We start from the raw sequence: 22,873 nt of genomic DNA on the forward strand, positions 1-22,873 counted from the left end.
TGCCATGGTTTGGCTGCAAATTATGTAAATCTAACGCATGATTTAAAGCAAAAAAATAGAGGCATGATAGGGGTACCCTTGAAATTGAAAATGTGAATTTGAATTAAGTGAATTATTGCAGTTGTACTATATAAAATAAATGAAATAGAGTTGGAGCTACTTAGGGGAAGGAGGGATAGAGATTGAGGGGAACAGCATGGTGGATCAAGGGATGGAAAAGGTATTCAGAAACAAGATGCATTGCAGTTACTGTTACTGTACACTAGTGAAACTAGAAAGGGAAGTGTAGGATGTATATTAGCAAAGAAATAGAAAATATAAAGCTATAGGAATAGTAGAGGAGTTAGTGAAGATCAGGTAATAAAACTTGAAATTGAAATTGATTCAGATGGAGGCAAGGATTTCATTGATAAAGTAACAGTTATGTTGTAATGTAATTTATTGTCTCTCTTTGTAGTTTTTCCTTGAGTATGTGTTACATTCCCTATGAATGTTATTTAGGACTCTGACCACCCTGATATTTGGTAAGCCTAAGCTAACCCATTTGCAAACAAACCAGAGGTATCCATAGCACTTGCTTGTCTTTCGGATGTGCCTTAGCCAACCAGGAACTGCCTCCAGGTGAACACCACCAACTTGTCCCATACAAACTACCTGAAGCATGCTTTTTAACTGTAATCCTTATCTTAAAGGACATGCTACATGGTACTCTGCTGCCTTTGTCAGCTGGCTTCTAGATCATTATCCCCGCCTCTCTCTCTCTCTCTCTCTCTCTCTCTCTCTCTCTCTCTCTCTCTCTCTCTCTCTCTCTCTCTCTCTGTCCATATTCATAATTACCTTTTATATTCCTTGCATGTTGTAGAAGGTAACTAAAGGAAGTGGGGGGGGGGGGGGCTGGAAACCCTCCCCTTCTTGAATTTCAGTTTTTAAAAGTTGGAGCAGAAAAAGGAGCCAGGCAAAGGATGCTCATCTTCCTCGAATGCTCTGTGGATGCCTGAATGTGTGGGTATGTAACCAAGATAAAAAGAAAGAGAATTGTATGTATGAGGAGAGAACCTGGATGTTCTGCGTTTGAATGAAACAAAGCTTGAGTGAGTAGGGAAGAATGATTTGGAACTGTCTAAGGGGTAAAGCCAGGGATTAGTGTGAGGATAAGAGCAGACAAAGGGGTAGCATTTCAACTGAAAAAGGAGTTATGGGAATGTGTGAAAGAGTGTAAGGAAGCAAGCTCTGTACTAATGAAATGAAACAAAGTGGATTACAATAGGTGGATGATTATTAGTGCTTATGCACCTAGAAGTGAGAGAAGTGAGGAAGAAAGTTGACTGTTTTTGGAGGAACTGAATGTGTATGTCAGCAGTTTTGATGTTAGGGGTTAGGTATTAGTGATGAGTGATTTGAATGCATGAGTGGGTGGTATGGCAGGTGAGGGTATAACGGAATCATGGTGTACGTAGTCCTGTCAGTGAAAATGGTGTTCAGTATGTGGAGCTGTGTGCTGAGGGACTGATGATTTGGAATACCCAGTTTAAAATGGGGACAAACATAAGAATACATAGATGAATAAGAAAGATGGTAAGAGGGCATTATTGGATGACATACTAATTGATAGACATGCAAAAGAGTGACTCTTGGACATGGATGTACTGAGAGGGGCAGGTGGTGTGATGTCAGATCATTGCTTGGTGGAGGTGAGGATTAAGGCTTGAATAGGTTCTCAGATTGGAAACGAAATGGGTGGGAAGTGGGTTATGAAAGTGAGTGAACTTGGAAGAGAGGCTCGTTTGAAGAGATACCAGGAGAGATTGAGTGTAGAAAGGCAGTAGGTGAATGTAAATGAAGCTAGGGTAGTGGATGAGGAATGGGAGGTACCAAGGGAAGCATTTTTAACTTGTGCTAGAGAATTGTATGGCATGCAGAAGGTAGAAGGTGGACATGCGAGAAAGGGAAGTGAGTGGTGGGGATGATAGTTAAGTTGCTTCTAAAAGAGAGAAAAGTAACTTGGGTTGTCCTTGTAGGGAAGGAGTACAAGTCACTGGGAGATGTACAAAAGAAATCAGGAATAGGTTAGGAAGGTATAGGGATTAAAAAAGAGGGTTAATGAGAGTTGAGGCGAGCAAGTATCAGCAAACTTCAGGAAGAATAAGAGAATATTTTTGAAGGAGGCTAATAATGTCAGAAAGTTAGATAAAGTAGGAGCATTAGTGAAGGGGGCAAATGAGGAAATGTTTACAGGCAGAGATGAGATGAAGAGGGAATTAGATTGAATGAAAGTTGAATTTTTTGATGATAGGGTGGCAAATGTAGGTATTTAGGTCATGGAGGTATATGAAGAGAGAAAGAGAGGGAGTCATGGTAGGTTGATAAGGGAAGAGAGTAGAGGTGTTGAAAGCCTTACATCAAATCAGTTGTGGTAAGGTAACAGGATGAGATAGGATTGCTGTTGAATATCTCAAGAAAGGAGCTGACTCTGTTTTTGATTGGTTAGTTATGATTTTTAATGTATGTGTGACTCATGGTGAGGTGCCTAGGGATTGGGAAAATGCCTGTATTGTGTACCATTGTATTAAGGCAAGGGGGAGAAAATTGAGACAGGATAAAGCTTTATATTTCTGCTTGGGAATTGATAGCTATAGAGTGGCTTGGATGGAAGAGGGCTTTTGCGTTTCATAGAATTGAGTGCCAAGAATGTTGAGATGGAACTGTACGTGGAGGATCTTTGTTTCATTGTGAAGGTGTTGAGTGTTTGTGATTGCAAGGCAGCCATTCATTGTTCTGACTGTACTGTTTTCTGCATTTGTGAGGTAGTTCTAGGAACAAAGAAATGTCCTCATTCACTCACACCCATTCTCAATCTGTTATATGTAATGCATCGAAACCACAGCCCTTTGTTAACAACAAGGTCCTACAGACCTCCCTGTGATTATTGTTTGTGATTACTATTGGTGCTACAGGGAGAGAGTTTTAAACTCATGTTGTCTTGTCTCTTAACCTTGTATATATATAACATGTTTTTACTCCTATGTATGCACACACACACACACACACACACACACACACACACTATGCCAGGTACCCATTTTATCTCCGAGGGGAAGATGAACATCTGTGGTGTCTCCTGGCTGCTTCAGATGCCCTTGTTAAGTTCATTAACAGCTTGCTACCCATTGTATGTACCTCATCATTCTCATTCACTCCATCCCTTGCACTCCTTTTACTCTCCTGCATGTGATTAGGGCCTGAGCCCCAATCGCTCAGAATAATTTTCACTCCATTCTTCCATCTCCAGTTTATATTCCCACTTCTCCCTTTCCCCTCCATTTTTGAAACACATCCTCTTTGTCATTCCCTTCCCACTCATTCCCTCCACATGATCAGACCATTTCAGCACATGCTTGTCAGCTCTCTCAACCATACCCTTCTTATTACCACACCTCTCTTCCACCTGTCTGCCACTTACTTGATCAAACCACTCACACCACATGTCGTTGTCATACATTTAAACTCCAACACATCCACCCTTCTCTGCACATTCTCATTTATACCCCATGCCTCCCATGGACGCAACATCGGGACTGCCATACCCCAAAACATAACCACGTTCACCCTTCTAGATATTGTCCTTTCTTTCTACACATTCTTATTGCTCCTAAAGCCCATGCTTCAGCAACCCTTGTTGCTTTCGTGTTGATGTTAATGATGTGGGGAGTCAGTCATGTGAGTGTTATATGTGATGTCTAGAAAAGTTGGTGGTTTTTTTTTTGCAGTGGAAGAGACTGTCTGTTCAAGGTGACAGGAGGTGGTGAGCTGGATTCATGTCTGTCTAGGGATAGAAGAGTGACTTAGGACTTATATGGAAATGCTGACATTCTCTTCTGGGGAGCCATTGTTCCAGTTCTGTAATGTAGTGCTGCATGTTAGATGTTGCTACTATGGTGTCATAGTGTTGGGATTGTGAAGTCATCTGCTAACACGGGATACGGTGATCAAGCATATTGATGATAATGAAAATATTATCTCTGAGTGCAAAATTGGGTATTTTTCAAGGGATAGTAGTTCTAACAATATTATATGGTTGCGAGGCATGGACCGTATATTCTTAAGACCTTCCATAAAGCATCTCTATCAGCCCTATCATATACCTTCTCAAGATCCATGAATGCTACATACAAATACATTTATTTTTCTAAGTATTTCTCACATTTATTCTTCAAAGTACACACCTGATCCACACATCCTCTACCACTTCTAAAACCACTCTGCTCCTCCCCAGTCTGATGCTCTGAACATGCCTTTACCCTCTCAGTCGATACCGTCCCATGCAATTTTCCAGGAATACTCAACAGACTTATGCCTCTGTACTTTGAACACTCACCTCTATCCCCTTTGCCTTTGTATAATGGTACTGTACATGCATTCTGTCAATCCTCAGACACTTCACCATGATCAATACATACATTGAATATCCTTACCAATCAATCAACAGCACAGTCACCCCCTTTCTTAGATTCAAATGCAGTACCATTCAAACCCACTGCTTCACTACCTCATCTCTCTTTACCAAATCACTCTTCCAACTCTTTCGCTTTGCACACCACCCCAACCAAAACACCCTACATCTGCCTCTCTGTTTGATCAAACCTTCAAAATATGCACTCCATCTCCTCCTTACTTCATCACTACCTGTTATCACTTCCCCCCTTCCCCCCTACACCAATGTTCCCATTTGTTCTCTTGTCTTATGCTTGTTATTTACCTCCTTCACAACATCTTTTTATTCTCCCTACCCTAAAGTTTAATGATACTCTCTTGCCTGAACTCTCATTTGTCCTCTTTTTCAACCCTTGGTGTTGGAGGTAAGCTGCTAGAAGCAGTGAGAAGTTTTATCAAGTGTGTAAGGCATGTGTATGAGTAGGAAGAGAGGAAAGTGATTGGTTCCCATTGAAGGTTGGTCTTTGGCAAGGGTGATGTCCTTATGGCTATTTCATTTGTTTATGGATGAGGTGGTTAGGGAGGTAAATGCAAGAATTGTGGAGAAAGGGGCAAGTATGCAGTCCATTGGGGATGAGAGGGCCTGGGAAGTGAGTTAATTGTTCGCTGATGATACAGCACTGGTGGCTAATTCAAGTGAGAAACTGCAGAAGTTGGTGACTGAGCTTAGAAAAGTGTGTGAAAGGAGAAAGTTGAGAGTAAATGTAAATAAGAGCAAGGATATTAGGTTCAGCACGGTTGAGGGACAAGTTAGTTGGGATGTAAGTTTGAATGGAGAAAAATTGGAGGAAGTACAGTGTTTTAGATGTCTGGGAGTGGACTTGGCAGTGAATGGAACCATGGAAGTGGAAGTGAGTCATAGGGTGGAGAGGGGGCAAACGTTCTGGGAGCGATGAAGAATGTGAGGAGAGAACTTTATTTCAGAGAGCAAATATGGGCATGTTTGAAGGAATAGTAGTTCCAACAATATTATATGGTTGCAAGGCATAGACTATAGATAGGGTTATACGGAGGAGGGTGGCTGTGTTGGAAATGAAATGTTTGAAGACGCTATATGGTGTGAGGTGGTTTGATCAAGTGAGTAATGAAAGGGTAAGAGAGATGTGTGGTAATATATGGAGTGTGGTTGAGAGAGTAGAAGAGGGTGTGTTGAAATGTTTAGGACATATGGAGAGAATGAGTGAGGAAAGGTTGACAAAGAGGATATATGTGTCAGAGGTGGAGGGAACAAGAAGTGGGAGACCAAATTGGAGGTGTTAGGGAAAAAGATCTTGAGCAATGGGGGCTGAACATACAGGAGGATGAGAGGCATGCAAGGAATAGAATGAATTGGAACTATGTGGTATACCAGAGTCACACACTGTCACTGGACTGAACCAGTACATGTGAAACATTTGAGGTAGACCATGGAAAAGTCTCTGGGGCCTGGATTTGGATAGAGAACTGTGGTTTCAGTGCATTACACATGACAGCTAGAGACTGTGAATGAATGTGGCCTTTTTTGTCTGTTTTCCTGGTGCTACCTCGCTGATGCATGGGGTGGCGATGCTGTTTCCTGTGGGGCGGGGTGACACCAGGAATGGATGAAGGCAAGCCAGTATGAATATATACTTGGGTAAGTAGACAACTTGCCTGATGGACTGGACTCACACATGTTTGAAAATGATACCAAGGTCATGAGAGAAATAAATAATGACAGTGTTTACTTCAGCTTAAAGGGGAACCTGGACAGACTCCAAAGTTGGTCAGGCAAATTGGTGATGAGATTCACTCCAAATAAGTGCAAGATGATGAGGATGGTACAGAGTGAAAGAAGGCCTCATTATTTGTATTTTCTAGCAGAAGATAGAATTCAGGAATCTGTTCATTGAAGAGCCCTAGGTGTTGACAATGTGGCTACTCTATTGCCAGAGTTGTACATTATGAAGGATGTGGAAGAGGTTAACTGTCTCCTGGCAAAAATTAGTCACATTGAAGTTTATTGGTAGAGATAGTTCAGGAAAGCTATTTACTAGTTTTATGGATTGAGATAGCTTAGGAAAGCTATTGACAATATAGACAAAAACTAGACTGCACCTTGTAAGTCTAGTACCACACCTTAAGAAGGACAAAGATTTGATTGAAAAGGTACAGAGAAGAGCTACTGAAATGATGCTTAGATTAAGAGGTCTAAGCTACAGTAAAAGGCTGAAGGTTACCAAGGATGTGAAGAGAGAGGGGTCCTAAAAACCATCAGATTTCAAAATCAGATGGATGATATTGACTGAATATTTCATCAAAAGATACATCATTAGAGTCACCAGAGGCCATATCAAGGAGCTAGCATAGTTATGAGAGGATGTTAAGAAGCAGCGATTTAGTGTAGGGTGGTGGATGGTTGGAATGATTGGACCAGGGAGACTGAGTGCAAACACTGTACTCAGGTTTTAAAGGCTGCTTGATGACAAAAAAAAAAAAAGTTCAGGAGAATGGGACCTGCAAGTGTACAACTATTTGCTTATGCTATACAAGTAGGTAGTTACTCACACGTGCATGCTAATTAAAATTGTACTTGAGGATATAGAAATGCCCGATGAAGTTTCTGTAATAAAAGAAAGAAAAAGAATTGTTGGATATAGTCAAGACAATAGGAATTAGCAAGTTATGGTAAGATTCGATCAAAACTCCTCTATCCAGGAGGTACTTAGGCTGAGAAAATTAAAAATGAAGTGGAATTTAGTTGTATGTTTATCAGATATGGTAGACCAAGAGAAGAGAGGGAGAAAAGTGAAGAATATATGCAGAAGACATAAAATAGGAAACATCAAATGATGCAAGAGGGCAAAATAGCCTTGTAACTACTACAGAGAAGTAAGGAATGTTAAATGATAACCATATCAGACTGAAAGTAAAGTATGTAAATGCAGATGGACAAGTAGTAAATGATGAGGAGCTGGAAATGAATGATCACAATAGTGAAATTGCACCTGACATTGTTGGAGTTGTGGAGTTCTCACCTGTTGCATCTTGCTTATGCCAACTATACTGTTGTCTGCATATTGTGAAAAGATCTGATTTTGGTATGTAGATTCCCTTGTTGTAGAAAGCTAACCTGATTAAGGAACTATTTCCACTAAAGAGAAATAGTTTACTGCATTGCAACGCAAATTTATGAGAACTCTTTATGCTATGTGAACTGGATGATGCGTCTGGTTTACATAACCTCATTTACTTTTTTAAGTATTTTCTGGATTGAATTAGATGGATTTCTTTATGATATTTTTCTGATTCAGTATTGAGCTAAGTATTTGGATGTTTGAAAAAGTTTGCAGCCTCAGGTTCTTGAAGGTATTATATTAAGGATATTTTTTCACCCAGTTTGAATGCACTGTTCTTGTGTGTAATGCTTTTTAAATGAAATGGTCAGCTTTGACTTCGGTAACAATGTTAACAATGTGCTGGACTGAGAATACTTCATGAATTATAAGATCTAAGGCCAAGGTTAGTGTGGCTGAAGAGATGACATTAGATTTTTCATCTTAATGCTGGCGTATGGTCATCATGTATTTTCATTACTTCCTACAATTTAACACTTTTCGAGTTTCCTAATAAAGGCCACATAGTTCATAGTTCAGTAGGGGGAATTTTCTAGTTACAGTCTGTCACATTAGTTTGTATTAACAGGTGACCTCATGTTAGTGTATTTTTTAACAACAGGTGGATCCAAAATTTTAATGAATTCATTGGTTATATTTTTCACTGCATACAGTTTCAGCTGTGTAATACAATCTAAGTCACTAATTTTCCTCCTGTCATGAATTTGTGAATCAATTTAGTTATATCCTAATGTTACTCATTCTCTCACAGCTTAAATCCTCAGTTATCCTTTGTCCTTTCGTAAATGTTATCATATCCCCTTTGGTGTTATTAGACGCCGCCTGCTTGTGGTTACACTGTGAGTGAGAAGTCAGCTTTGGCAAGACTCTACCATCTTCCTCAGTGGATCGTAGGTAGCAGTCTTCTCAAGGCCCTTCTCACTCCAAAGGAATCCATAATTTTTCTGCTTCGGAGTGATGTGCAATTTTGAAGCTGTGGGAGTCCCATAAAAAGGTTCCTGGCATTGTATGATAATATAATGATAATTTCCCCCTTTGATGTCTTTTTTTAGCAGTCCTGTGGTAGTAGCTAGTCAAATTCCTCTTATAGTGTATTCCCTTATTTTAGTATCACCATATCTCTCGTCATGACACCATGCCTTCCCTTTCACGTGCAGTAATAATTCAGCTTTTATATTGCCAATTAGTGAAGCCAAACACTACACAGTGCCCTGGGCATAACTCAACTCATCCAGTCACAGTTAGTTTTGTATTCATGAACTGTAGGTGGTGATCATTGTATGTTGTGTGCAGGGCTGCCAGCCACGACCCTGGGCCTGAACGCCGCTGCTACTCCTTCAGACAACCCACTGGCTGTGTCCACTGCGGAGAGGCTAGCCCTGGCTGACCACATGCACCGGATGCAGATGATCAACGAAGTTCATGCCCATACTCACTCCCATGCCCACACGCACCTCCACCTTCATCCTGGAGGTATGCAGACACTCACACACATTCACATTCTCTAACACACACACACACACACACACACACACACACACACACACACACACACACACACACACACATGCTTACTTTTAAAATACAAGACCAACTTGGCCTGGATACAGGATTATGAGGGAGGAACCCACCAGAAAGGGGAGGGATAATTACTTGTATTGGCCTTCAAAGATGGTGTAATGCCCATAATTAAGGGCTTTGTGACAAATGGAAAGTCAGTGTTTCAGAGAATGAATGAACGTGGTGACAAAAAGATTGGTTGCCAAGCATAGAAATTATCATCAAGTGAACAGTTGTTCAGAGAATGAATGAACGTGGTGACAAAAAAATTGGTTGCCAAGCATAGAAATTATCATCAAGTGAACAGTTACTATAAACATCTCTCACAAATTAAAAAATAAATATATAGTGATTAACAGAGTTTTCTGAAAAAAAATAGCATTAATAAGGAGCAAAATAAAGACCATATTTTGCAAATTGGCAATATCTCTAGCCACAGCTGATCCAACTTTTATATTTGCTTTAAAATACATGGTGTTACTTTTGAAGTTTAAGCCTCGTGACATTGGCTTTGAGCATCCCAGGATTCTGTAAGGTGTTGGTAGGAGCTGTTGTCTCTGCTTGATATGGGAATAATTGTTCATTGAAAATTATAAGAGAAATTTGATATTCAGAGAGCTAGGCTTGTCAGAATTCATCTCATAACATCAGTAGGAAGGAAGGACAGGAAAATATCAGCAAGAAGGAAGGACCAAAAACATCAAGAAGAAGGAAGAACAAACAGTTTCAAGTGATAAGGCACCACAAAATTTTTCATTTTGACTTTGAAGGTTTTCTTAGCAAAAGCTGAGGAAAAAAATAGAACAACTTATGGATGAAAGAAATATGAGAACAACTCGAGATAAAGCCAGGGAGCACAGAAAATGTCAACAATTGCTTTTATTGCTCAGGAAGTTATAAAACACTGTAAATTAATAAAACTTAAAATCATAGTCTGTGGAGGAATTTATTGCTCATTTATATTGGAGGGAGAGAGATAGACCAAGGAAGTAAATTGCCCATTACTTTTTGGATCAGAGAATATGGGGCAAGAATTATGAAGTGATTTAGAGGCTAAGAAGGAAATCTCAGTGCTAGAAATGGAGCAGAAATCAGGGGACAGTGAATGAGAAGGACATAGTGTTTACTGATTGGAGAGATAGAGATGGCGCTGTATTCTCTTGTAAGACAGAACAGTCTGGAAACCCATGGATCGTAAGATAAAAGACTCAAGAAAGTGTAGAATATCTAGAATGGATGTATAGTGATGAGATGGCATATTTTAGATAAACCAGCTGAAAAGGAATTGGATGAACTGCAAGGATGTACTGCACTAGAACTGAGATAGAGCAGTATGAGGTACACAGATTTAGGTTGTTGATGTTTTTTATGCTGGGAGAAGACCGTATTTCAGCCAGAGAAGGATGGATAGCAAAGGACGAAGAGAGCTTAATGAACTGTTAGAGGCTGTGGACCTACTGAATGCAGTTCTTGAAAGGAATCTGAAGGACCAAAGGGCTTGTCCCATAATCCATTCAACACGGAGTGTTTAGCCAGGGGGTACAAAAAGAGGTTAGGAAAATTTCCAATGAGATACTCATCAGAGTGTTTTCCTGGACCAGAGAAATCAAGGGGAGGAAGGAAAATCATTGTCAGAAGGCAGAAATATTTAGAGAACAACATATCCTTATCATTAGCTCAGGGAATCAGAGAGTCAAAATAGTATGGGGCTCAGATTAAAGTTATTGTATACAGATGCAAAGGAGCTAGTAAGAAATGGAAAAGAACTGAAGTTGTAGGACTGCATCACGGAAAACAAACTCTGTTTTTTTTGGAAAAGTAGAGACATAACCTACTAAAGAGATCTGACCAGGGTATTTGGTAGCAGAGAAGGAAAGGGAAGATACTGTTGGAGGGAGATTGACCTCTTATGAAGGAATAATGTTAGATTTCAGGAAATGTTGCTGGAATATCCATTTAAGCAATACACAATAACAAGAGCAGCTGCAGGTAAAACTTCCATAGTGTTGTTTATTATTTGTAATCCTCCAAACAATTGAATTGACCCAGAACAAATATTCACTGCAAACAAGGACAGAACAGTTAGAATGGTGTAGAAGGCAATGAAACATGTGCTCCTTAAAGACAGTAAACTTCAGATACCAAGAGGATAAAGAAGTAGATTGGTAAATGAATGTAACAAAATTAGGAAGGAGATCAGAGAAACTATCAGAAAAGAATATTGCTTATAAGCCATAGAAAAATCCAAAACTTTTCCCCCAAAATTATAAGGACTAAATTTTCCGGCAGAGTGAGGAACTGTCATATTCAAAAGCTTATTCACAGTAGAGGAAACTGTCACCCCTAACTAAATCAGCAAGATTGGATGGGCAAGAAGAATAGGAAAGCACTGAAGTTGTTAGAAATGATGTAAGTAGACTGCTTAAGGGTTTTGGCCCATATGAGGCACATCTTCATAATTGCATCTCCCCACATGTCCTGAAAATGTGTGCAGAACTCTTGACAGCATACTTGAAATATTGTTCAAGAAATCATTGGAATGGGGTATATTGCAAAAGAATTTGAAGAGACTAGATATCGTGCCTGTCTCTAAGAAAGATCAAGAAAATGCTATGAATTGCAGTCCAGTTTCATTGTTGAGTGCTGTTTGTGAAATAGTTTGGAAAAGATAAACAGAAAGAAAGTGGGTGATTATTTGTAAAGGAGAGACTATGCAAGTGACAAATAACATGGGTTTTGGGAAAGGAGGTTATATGTAACAAACCCCTTGACTTTCATGGAAGTGTGAGCCCTATTTTAAACAATAGAGGCTGCATGGCTATGTGTTCCTTTGGTCTCAAAAAGCTTTTGACACTGTATCACATAGGAGGTTGGTAAAGAAACATAAAGACGGGCATGAAGGTGAGACTCCTCTGGATAGAAAATTTAGTGGAAGGGAACAAGGGTGCATTTTGGGGCCGTCTAAGAGACTGCAAGGCTAAGTCTTTAGACTGTTGCTGATTCTTGATGACTTAGAATCATTCTTAAACATGTTTGCAGATGGTGCTAACGTCATGAGAAAACTAAGGAATGATAAGGATTGTATTAGCTTACAAAGGGACTTAGAAAAGCTCCAGCACTGATCAAATAATGAGAATGGGGCTCTAAAAAAAGACCTCAATATTAATACAACAGGAGTGAACAAGCTACAGGAATCTGATTGTTAGAGATCTCTGGGGTTTGCGTTATACCTAACATGTTACCAGAACACCATATCAGGAGAGTTGTAAAGAAGATGAGCTATCTTCTGGTAAGTATTAGACTTGATTTGAACTCTGTGGATATGATATTGTTCTACCTGTTCTCAAGAGACATTAGACCCAAATTTGAATATTCTTCCCATGTTTGGTCTCTACACTTATAGAGGAATAAAGAGCTTACTAATGTAGAAGATCCATAGTCGAGCAACCAAGATATCTGGATTATGAGCAAGGCCATAAATTTACCTATGTTGGAAAAGTGAAGAATAAGGGGAGACTTAATTTACTAGTTTCTAAAGTAGTTTGATGATGTTGATGGTGAGCAAAGCAACTAGAACCGTGAAAAGAAACATGCAAAAAGAAATTATTTTATAGTGTCACAGTAGTAGATGAATTGAATACAGCATATGATGAAATGCAAATGTTGACCATAGACAGAAGTTTAAAAAGATGTAATAGAGAAGTTTCTGGAGATGGAACCCCATGAGTGAAAACTCCCTCCTTATCCTTTACTACAGGGTAATTACACACACACACACACACACACACACGAGTGTACAAATTCACACTGCATACACACATGCACAGATACATAACTGACACTTAATCATAAGTATGGATACACACTGTCTGATTTGTTGATCCAGATATTTTATGTGACTTTTCAGTCTACAATATTTTTCCCCCTCTTCATTTGTCTCCCTCTTTCTTTCAGAGTCTTCTCTGACCTATATATATGTACTCATGCTTTCTGACAAGACAGAGTGAATGATATAAAGTGATGGGAGTATATTTCATCTAGACTTAATTCAATGGTACCTTATAACTTTGATTTACCTTAAATACTGATGCCTTTCCTTTGATGATTATAACACAAAGCTACCTTACCATCGTATTATTTTTAACTGTTTTTGGGGGGTGGGAGATGTTTATTGTTATAAATGATGGCAGAAATGGCTTCTGAACATTTATAACTTCAAAATTTTAATGTAGCGAATGATTTTTTTCCATATTTGTTTGCCATTTCATGCATAGCAAGATGATAACAGGAACAGAAGAAGAATGGCCTTATTTGCTCATGTCCTCTCTCTAGATGTCTTGTATAATGCACCAAAATCAGAGTCCCCTGTCCACAGCCAAGCCCCAAGGACCTTTCTGTGGTTTCCCCTAACCACTGGTTCAGCCCATTAACAGCACATCACCCTTTGTATACCGCATATTGCATGCCTTACGCCCTCCTGCATGTTCAGGCCTCGATAACTCCAACCCTCTCTTGTCAATCTTTCTTTACTCATCCAATCCATCTGTCCAAACTATGTCAGCTCACCGTGTTCACCTCTCTCCATCATACTCAGCTTACTTCCACACCTCTCTTGTACACATCTTTCCTTATGTGATCGACCTTCTTCACGTTGCACATAGTCCTCAAGCATTTCATATCCAACACATCCACCATCTTCCATTCCTTTTTATTTAGGGCCTATTACTTGCACTCATACAGCACTGCTGGGACTGTTGTAGCGTATGGTATAGTGTACTATAGTAGAGTAGAGTGTAGTATAGTACAGTATAGTAGCAAATGATACTATGAGAAATAAGTTTCTTCAGTATAGTTAGCAAGGTGTTTATGACACAACAGTGACTGAGCATGTTAAAAGGATTAGTGAATCCCATGTTGATGATGAACAAGGTGGGTTTAGGAGGAGAAGAAAATGTAAACCAGTTGTTTGCACCTCAGCATGTAGTGGATGAAATTTTAAAGAGAAGAAAATATACGCAGATTTATTTATTTTAGGCATATGATAATGTGATAATGTATAGGAAACCTCTTTAGGAAGTTCTGACTGTATGGTGTGCAGGAAAGACTTTTCAATATAGTTAAGAGCTTTTGCATTGGAAGTAGTGTATGTGTGAGACTGATTAGTTAGAAATGAATGTGAGTGTCTCAAGGTTGTGTCATTTATTGGCTTTATGGATGGGATATTATGGGAGAGTAGAGTGAGATGTGTTGATAGTGGTGCACTTCTTAATCATGGAGAACAGAATGGAAGTTAACTGGGAAGCTGTACGCATAAGGTAGTGCTGATAGCCAAATCAGGGAAAGAGGTGGATAGAATGATGAACCATGACAAAATAAATAGGAGGTTGCTGAAATGCAATGCAAATAAAACTAAGGCAGTAGTCTTTGAAGGGGTGAGGAGATAACAGTCTCTATCAGTCTGCATTGTGAAGAACAAGAAGTAGTGGATGAATTTAGATATAGGGGAGCAAAGTTCAGGAATGATGATTGTAGGAAAGCTGAAGTTGCAAGCAGAGTAATGCAAGGGAGAATAGTTGGAGATGAATTGTTAGCTTTGGTGATGGAAAAAAGATTAAGGGTATAATTGGCATGAAGTTTAAGTGAAGGAGTGCTTATCCCACGTCTGATGTATAAATGAAAAATAAGAGCTGTAGAGGTGGGTATCTTGGTTGATAGAGTTGGAATTAAGATGTGTAAAGAATGAAGATATGAAAAAGATTTATGGTGAGAACTCATTAGTAGGGCACATGAATAAAAGTCTTTAGGATGATGTGATTATTCAGACTGTAAGGCAGATGATACAGTGGCTAGATGATGTATGTAAATTACAGGGGGGGGGGGGAAATTGATGGATGAATGCAAGAGAATTATTTCATGCTACAGATTGTATGAAGATGCTAGAGGAGTGGTTGCGATCAAATACAATTTTGTATATGAGGTTGGTGTGTATGAATCAACCTGAATCTGATTGAAAGTTTGAGAAGCATTTTTTAAGTGTGAAATATGACATGGATTTCAAATGTGTATGATTGATTTCATAGACTGTACATATGTGGTACACCCTATGGAATTGGAAATGGAGTTAATGATGATAGATAAATAGATGGATGTGGTAGTTTTCTTGTTCATTCAACATAGTTTGAACAGGAGCAAGTTATTTTATCTTGTGTTCATATCTAAAGATGAATTAGTCCATGTTTGTTCACACACAACACTTGATGTAAATTCCTTTGCGAGTATAGCAAGTTAGCTCAGTTTATTTCCAAACAGTATTTTATGTTATTTATGTAATGTTCATTGACATATTGTTTATGTTCTGTCAGAAAAGAGCTTTTAAAATTGTACTATACATCACTATAGAACCAATCTTGCTAGTATGGGAGATCAGACTATTATGAAATTTTTTTGCCCAGTAGATTAACTTTATTTGGTAAGTAAATGAAAACATTACTTAGGGTCTGTATGGACTTTATAGAAAATTAGGGTAAGTGCTTGAAGAGATTGTGAACCCAAAGAACACAGGCTTTATTGTGTGCATTACTCCTATATGCTGAATACAGCTTAATAAAGAACAGTGACGTCTGATCTTAATAAGTGACATATTTGCCTTTGTTCTGTCATTTCTAAGTATTAAACACGTTTAGTTAGGGTATGTTTTGGTTTTTAAAGATTTAGTATAAACATGATATATGCACAGACATGCTTCATTGTGGGAGTTGTGTTCAGATGTGCTGCATTTTTCTGAAAGTTATAACCACTATTAGAAGCAGTGTATAGCTTTGTGGTTACCATTTGATGTTCAGCTTGCCATGCTCATCTTTTTGCTCTTTGTTTTAGTATTTAGTGTGTTTAGATGAACATGATGTTTGTCATGCATTTCACCTTGTGCTGCCTTTTTGAATGATTCTTTGAATTGTGTCAGACTTTGAACCCTGTGAAATGGTATTTGGCTATCATAGTTTTTACTAGCTCATTTTTGAATTGTTCTATACTGAATGTTTTGTGTGTTTATTCTTTTGGCTGAGATGTCATCTTCTTTTACCTGTTATTTGTAAATTTCATTAGGCTTGTATTCTTATTCAGCAGAGATCAGATGCCTTTACTTTCTTTATTGCATGTTGCCCTTTCATATTCACTAAAGTTTGTGGTACATTTTGCTTGGTTAGACAATTAACAAAATAAGAATAACCAGAATGGAAGACTGCCCTCAAATCTCCTCATCTGTACTGGGTCAGACTTTTCCCAGGAACTGTATTAGTATCGTTAGAAAACGAGCAACCTCCTCAGCATACAGAGAGGTCCACTTTTAGAGGTGAATATAGTGCCTGGCTCTTAACGTTTTGCTTTTTGGAACTGCTCTTGAACTGATTTGACATCAGTCTTGTATGCCATGGTTTATGCAGTTGCCATTGAACCATCCACTTTCTTGCATCTTACTTAAATGAAAATCATCCTTGCTTTCATTTTTGCATGGATGTATTCTTTGTTAAATATATCATTGATTCCAGTCTTTTATCATAAAAATACCATTGGGAAATTTATGCATATTTGCCATATTGAGATATCTGTGTTGAGAATGAGTTTTCATTCACTATCATTTGTTTGCTGTTGGGTGGGTTGTGAACTAGAATGTACTTTGCGAGTTGGTGGGATACAAATAGAATAGCATTTTGCCATAACATTTTTAGAATATTCTTGAAATACAGTAAATGCTCAATTTAATGGACCCTGGTTTAATGGATTTTGGATTTAACAGACCGGGCAAATATGAATACATTAATTGATGATGGTTTGAAAAATGAAAAAGAATGAAAATCTCAAACACTGCACCATGTGCATTCAGATCACGCTAGTTTTTGGTAGTGTGGGTTATACTCACTTTGTTTCAGTCTCATTCTGCCTCAAGCTACCATGCGTTAAGGTTGTATATAGAGAATTGTGACTTTATTTATTAGATAATTTTGCAATCCTTACAATTCAAAATGGCATCAGGTGATAGAGGAGTTAAAAGAAAGTGTGTAGACTGTATATTGTATTAAAAAATGACCCATTGGTTACATTCTCGATTTAATGGGTTTTTGACATTAATGGACACACACACACCCACACACACACACATATACATACACCGGATTAGTCTGTTAAATCGAAGGTTTACTATAAGATCCTTTTTTATACATAAGAAATATTAAGGTGATTTTTTCCAATTGTGTTGCAAGTATGAAGCATGTGTCACAAGTCAATAATGTTCTAGAATTCTGAGGTGTCTCAAGATTTCTCTAATTCTGAGGTGTCTCAAGTGTGACATATCTCATAGGCATAGACATAGATACACAAAACACATAGTTAGTTGTTAGTTGTTCTGGTCTTGACACACCTGCAAAAAATGCAGTCCCCTTAAAAGCAGTAGAAGAAAAGGGTAGCAAAGCAAGGGCTCTTTTCACACCCTTCGCTCCCTTCAGCAACACACTGGATGGGTAACTGGTAGAAAAAATACCATGCAAGACTAATATGCCTGAAGGAAACTTTTTATAGGAAAGTCAGAAATTAGAATGGACTTGAATACATCATGCATCCCATCACCAGTGCCAGGCATTTTATAATTTTTTGTCATAAAGACAATAATAAAGACAAACTTTCAGCTCCAGCCTCATGACTTATCATTATTATATTAGTCTGTATGTGGAAGGATTATAGAATAATTCCTTTGTGTTCCCTTAAAGTGGGCTATGCAGGATAATCAATGTTGATACATTACAGTAGCATGGACAAGGTAAGATCAGTGGCTGAGAAGGTAGCATGATATACCATTACATTTTGATGATTAGTTTAAAGAATTATTCTGTATGGGATAGTAACAGGTGATGATCAAGCCAACTTTTGAACGTAAATGATGATTGGTTGAAAGAATTATTCTGTATGGGATAGTAACAGGTGGTGATCAAGCCTACTCTTGAACGTATTAACTGTGTTGCTCTGAACAACATGCTCTGGGAGCTTGCTTCTTGCTCTGATAATATTACTGGTAAAAGAAAACGTTGTGCAGTCCAGATAACTCACTGATGTTTAAGTTTTAGTCCATTTCCTCTTGTTGGTAGCACCTCACAAGTTGGGATATAAGTGTGAATAGGCAAATGTATGAACGAAGAACAAGTGAAAATGAGTACTCATGAGTGGAGACAACCCTCATTACATTGTACAAATGGGTAAAGATTGGAAGCTACATACAGATGGACAGATCGAGTTAAAATCAGATAGATTTAAACTGAGAAAAAGACGCCATTTATTGTGAACACGTCAAGTAAATGCCTAATCATTTTTGAAAATAAGAACACAAATCTTATTGATCTTAACAAGAAAATAAAAATTTGAATAATGAAGAGCTAATGAATGTAGGGAAGAAGGCATTATATTTGATGAAAGTAGATTCACCCCATATATTGCAACAACACAGGCATAAAATATCCTCTGGGTCAGTGTCCCTCCACTATCATTAATCTCTAACCACTCTAACCACTGCAGTAATAAAAATCTTTTGTACTTTTGTAACATCATCATAGAATATGTTCTAAATGCATATTCACTTGATGAATGTGATATGAAAAAGTTTATTTAGTCACAAATTCTACAGTTGTATATAATATTTTCTGCAAAACTAATGAGTTTTGTTAGACCCTAAATAGAGAAGATAAAAAGGTGTACCTGATCTTTCTATTAGGTTAGGAGTGACATAGTAGTAACAGATAAACAAAAAGATGGCTTGATGTTATCTTTCATCACACTTTCAAATTGCCTCCCTCCCAAGATTCATTGTGTTTTGTAAACAAACCTTCATATGCACATTCCTTCTGTCTGTCTATCTATCCATTAACAATATATCTGTTTATCAGTCTTTTCAAATATAAGATATAATGCTTTGAGCATGGAAGATTGTATTTATGATATGATGAGTAAGAATGCGGATAAAACACCTGTATTGCATGAAATGAGCAGTCGAAGAAAAAGGCAGTTGAAATGGTGAGAATGTAAGTAAAATGACCCCATGGATATGTGTAGTTGCACACAAACAGATGTTAAAGTGAAATATAGATTTCAAAAAGAATGAATGAAAGTGAAAAGTCCATAGTTTTCATTGATGTTGAAAAATTATTCTGAAGGTAATAAAAAAAGTTTGATATTTGATAACGTGAGATGGACCAGTGTGATTCATAACTCATGGGTAAGACTACCACCAGACCTTAGGTCAGCCACAATGAGCGTGCTTGGTTGGGGCAGGATCTTTTACGAGAATAAACAATTTTCAATTGAGAGACTGAGTGTGAACGAATGTGGCCTTTGTTGTCTTTTCCTAGCGCTACCTCGCACACATGCGGGGGGAGGGGGTTATCATTTCATGTGTGGCAGGGTGGCGACGGGAATGAATAAGGGTAGACAGTATGAATTATGTACATGTGTATATATGTATATGTCTTTGTGTGTATATATATATGTATACGTTGAGATGTATAGGTATGTATATGTGCTGTGTGTGGACATGTATGTATATACATGTGTATGTGGGTGGGTTGGGCCATTCTTTCGTCTGTTTCCTTGTGCTACCTCGCTAACGTGGGAGACAGCGACAGAGTATAATGAATATAGATAAGAAATAGAAAAGCTTCAGAGAAATTCTAGACATTGGTGATAGACTTTAGGAGAGTACTTGATAGGATAAAGCTCAAGAGGAAATGTGAACAAGATTAAGCAAATGAGTTGCAGCAGGGAAATGAGACAGGATTTTTTGAGAGTAAGTTTGAATGAGTAAGATCTGGAGGACGTGAAGTGCTTTAGGCACCTGGGAGTAGACACAGCAGTGGATAGAATTATGGATGAAGTGAATCACTTGGGTGGAAGATGGGGTTAAGGTCCTGGATTCATTAACAAATGATAGGAAGTAGAGACCAGTGTCTGTAAGGGCGCAAATGGGAACAGTTTTGTTTGAAGTTATAGTAATCTTGACAGTGGTGAATTGATATAAGTCGTGGACCTTGAATGCAGAGGAAAGGAAGGAGGACAAGTTGGAAATGATATGCCGGAAGACAGTGTGTGATGTGAAGTGGATTGACAGTGGGGTGAAAGACAATTGAAAAATAATTGTGTGTAATAAGTGCAGTCTGATGGAGAGGGCATACCAGGGTGTGCTGAGATCGTTCAGATGTATAGAGATGATTAGAAAAGATAAACTGATGAAAACGAGTAAGAAGTATGCATGTTAAGAAATGGATCTTCCCTGATGGTTTTGATGAATTTCCAAATTATCAATATGATTCATGTTGTCTCATTAAGGTTGGGGAGTGTGAATGTGAGACAGATTTTCAAATAATTATTGCAGCCCCATTTCATAGTTATTTTCACTGAAATATGAACCCACTATAACATTTACTTTGGCAAATAACATTATACGTTGCCAGCAGTGTATTGCAATATCTTAAAATCATGGTTACCATTGTGAGACTAGGGTAATGGACATTTTTCAAGATCCTTCCTTTGTGTTCTCATATTGTTTCATACAGAAAGCAGTTAGATACTTTTTACCTTGTGTACCTCCTTACAAGCACTTGATATTTTCCCATAATGGCAGGGCTAACATGGAGCACTCACTGCTTGTCTTGCATGATGAATTATACTCTTTCTTTTCTGCTACCACTCCTCAAATATGATTGTCTATTCTTGGCTTATCATGTTGTGACTTCAGCCATATACCATATTTTCTTTTCAATGTTTCTGCCGCCACTTGATGCATGTTTCTTATTTCTCCTGGTATTGCTTTAAATACTCTTTCCAGCATTGTAGCAGGGGTAGACCAAGAAGAATATGGGAGGATGGAGTGAAGAAGGCTTTGATGGTATCAGGTCCTGATCATTCAGGAGCATGAGAGGCATACATGTGAGGAAATGGATGGAGTTGATATTATATACTTGGGGGCATTGTGGTGCCAGTAGGCTTTGGTTTTCAATATGCTCTTTATGACATATATAGAGAGTGGATGTACTGTATGCAAATAAGGCCATTGCTTGTCTGCTCTTGACTTTTAACCATGAAGGCAATTTATGAAAAAAAAAATTTTGTCATACATGCTCACCATTATCCACATTAGCAAGGTAGTACCTGGAAATAAAATGAAGAAATGGCCTCATTCACTCATATTTACTCTCAAGCTGTCGTGTATAATTCACTGAAACCATGGCCCCCTATCCTCATGCATGCCTCACAGTTTTTTCTGAGGTTCCCCCTAACTGCTTCATATGTCTTGGTTCAGCCAATTGACAGCAAGTCATCCCCTGTAAACCACATCGCTCATTCACTCTATCCCTTGCATGCCTCACACCTTCATACATGTTTAGGCCCCGAGTCTTCAGATCATCTATCAGTCCATCCATACACCTCCTCCATGGTTTTTACCTTCTCCTTTTTCCCTCCTTTTTTGACAAGTATACCCTCTTAATCATCCTTTTCTCACTTATCATCTCCGTAGTCCAAACCTTTTCAACACACTCTCTTACCTACTGCACCTTTCTCTTACTCTATCATTTCTTATTCAATCAGCCCTCTTTACTCCACATATTGTCCTCAGACATTTTATATCCATCACTTTCACCTTATCCTTTACATTTTTGTCTACGTCCATGCTTCTCATCCATATGGTACCATCAGGTCTACTGTATCATCAAACATACCCATCCTTGCCCTTAAAGACAATGACCTCTTTTTCCATACATTCCTCAATGCATGCAAGACCTTTGCCCCCTCATCCACCATATGGATTCCCTCATCTTCCATGGTTTCATGGTTTTCTTTGATCATTTTGTATGCCCAGTTCAATCCATTGACAGCATATTGCACCTTGTATACCACATCCTCCCAATTTTCTCTCACATGCATGCCTCACTCTCTGATGCTTGTTCAGGCTTTCTCGAGACTTATGATGCCACATACAAATATTTCAATTTCTCTGAATATTTTTGAGTGCACATTCTTCAAAATAAACACCTGATACACACATCCTCATCCACTCCTGAAACTACATTGTTCCTCCCAGGTCTGAAGCTGTGTGCATACTCCCATCATCTTATTCACCACCCTCCCATACAATTTAACAGGGAAAGTCATTACACCTATTCCTTCTGCAATTTGAACATTAACTTTTGATCCCCATGTCTTTATAGAATGGCTCTATTCAGTCACTCTTCCCATCCTTATGCACCTCACCAAGTGCCGTTCATATATTAATCCTGTAATGTCACATTGTGTTATCCTTTCCAACCCTCAAATCTTGCATTTTTCAAGTTTTTTAATAATGCATTTATCCTTACAGTTTGAAAGATGTTATATGACAGTGAAAAAAAGAATCACTTCAGAAGTAGATTTCATCCACTGCTTTTAATGTAATAATATGTAGAACTTTTGTAGATGTTTCAGAGCAGTATAATAAAAAGTAGAGTACCCCCTCATATCCTGGAAGGTGGATAACAGAGCAGTTTCTCTTCTCTCAGGATTTTGAGTACATAGTCAGCAGTTTGCATTATAATGCTGTTTTGCCTCATGGGTTGCCAGTGATTTGTGTGTAATTATACTTGCCTCTTAGAAAAGCTGCATTCTGGTACAGTATGTTGTGATTGGGTAGCATTTCAATTGCATTACTTTACTGT

At 38.3% G+C, this 22,873-nt stretch overlaps 1 protein-coding gene across 3 annotated transcripts in view; it reads left to right on the plus strand.

Moving 5' to 3' along the window:
- Gug (arginine-glutamic acid dipeptide repeats grunge) overlaps positions 1 to 22,873 on the plus strand; it is a 102,324-nt gene that overhangs the window by 63,327 nt on the left and 16,124 nt on the right. For 2 of the 3 annotated variants that reach the window (XM_071693628.1, XM_071693629.1), the window contains exon 18: positions 8,880 to 9,059. The exons of the other annotated variant lie outside the window; for it this stretch is intronic. In XM_071693628.1, coding sequence (XP_071549729.1) covers positions 8,880 to 9,059 — 180 coding nt within the window. The remainder of the gene's footprint in view (positions 1 to 8,879; positions 9,060 to 22,873) is intronic. 3 annotated transcript variants of the gene reach the window in all.

Source organism: Panulirus ornatus, chromosome 56 (assembly GCF_036320965.1).
Source record: "Panulirus ornatus isolate Po-2019 chromosome 56, ASM3632096v1, whole genome shotgun sequence".
Classification (NCBI taxonomy): Eukaryota; Metazoa; Arthropoda; class Malacostraca; order Decapoda; family Palinuridae; genus Panulirus; species Panulirus ornatus.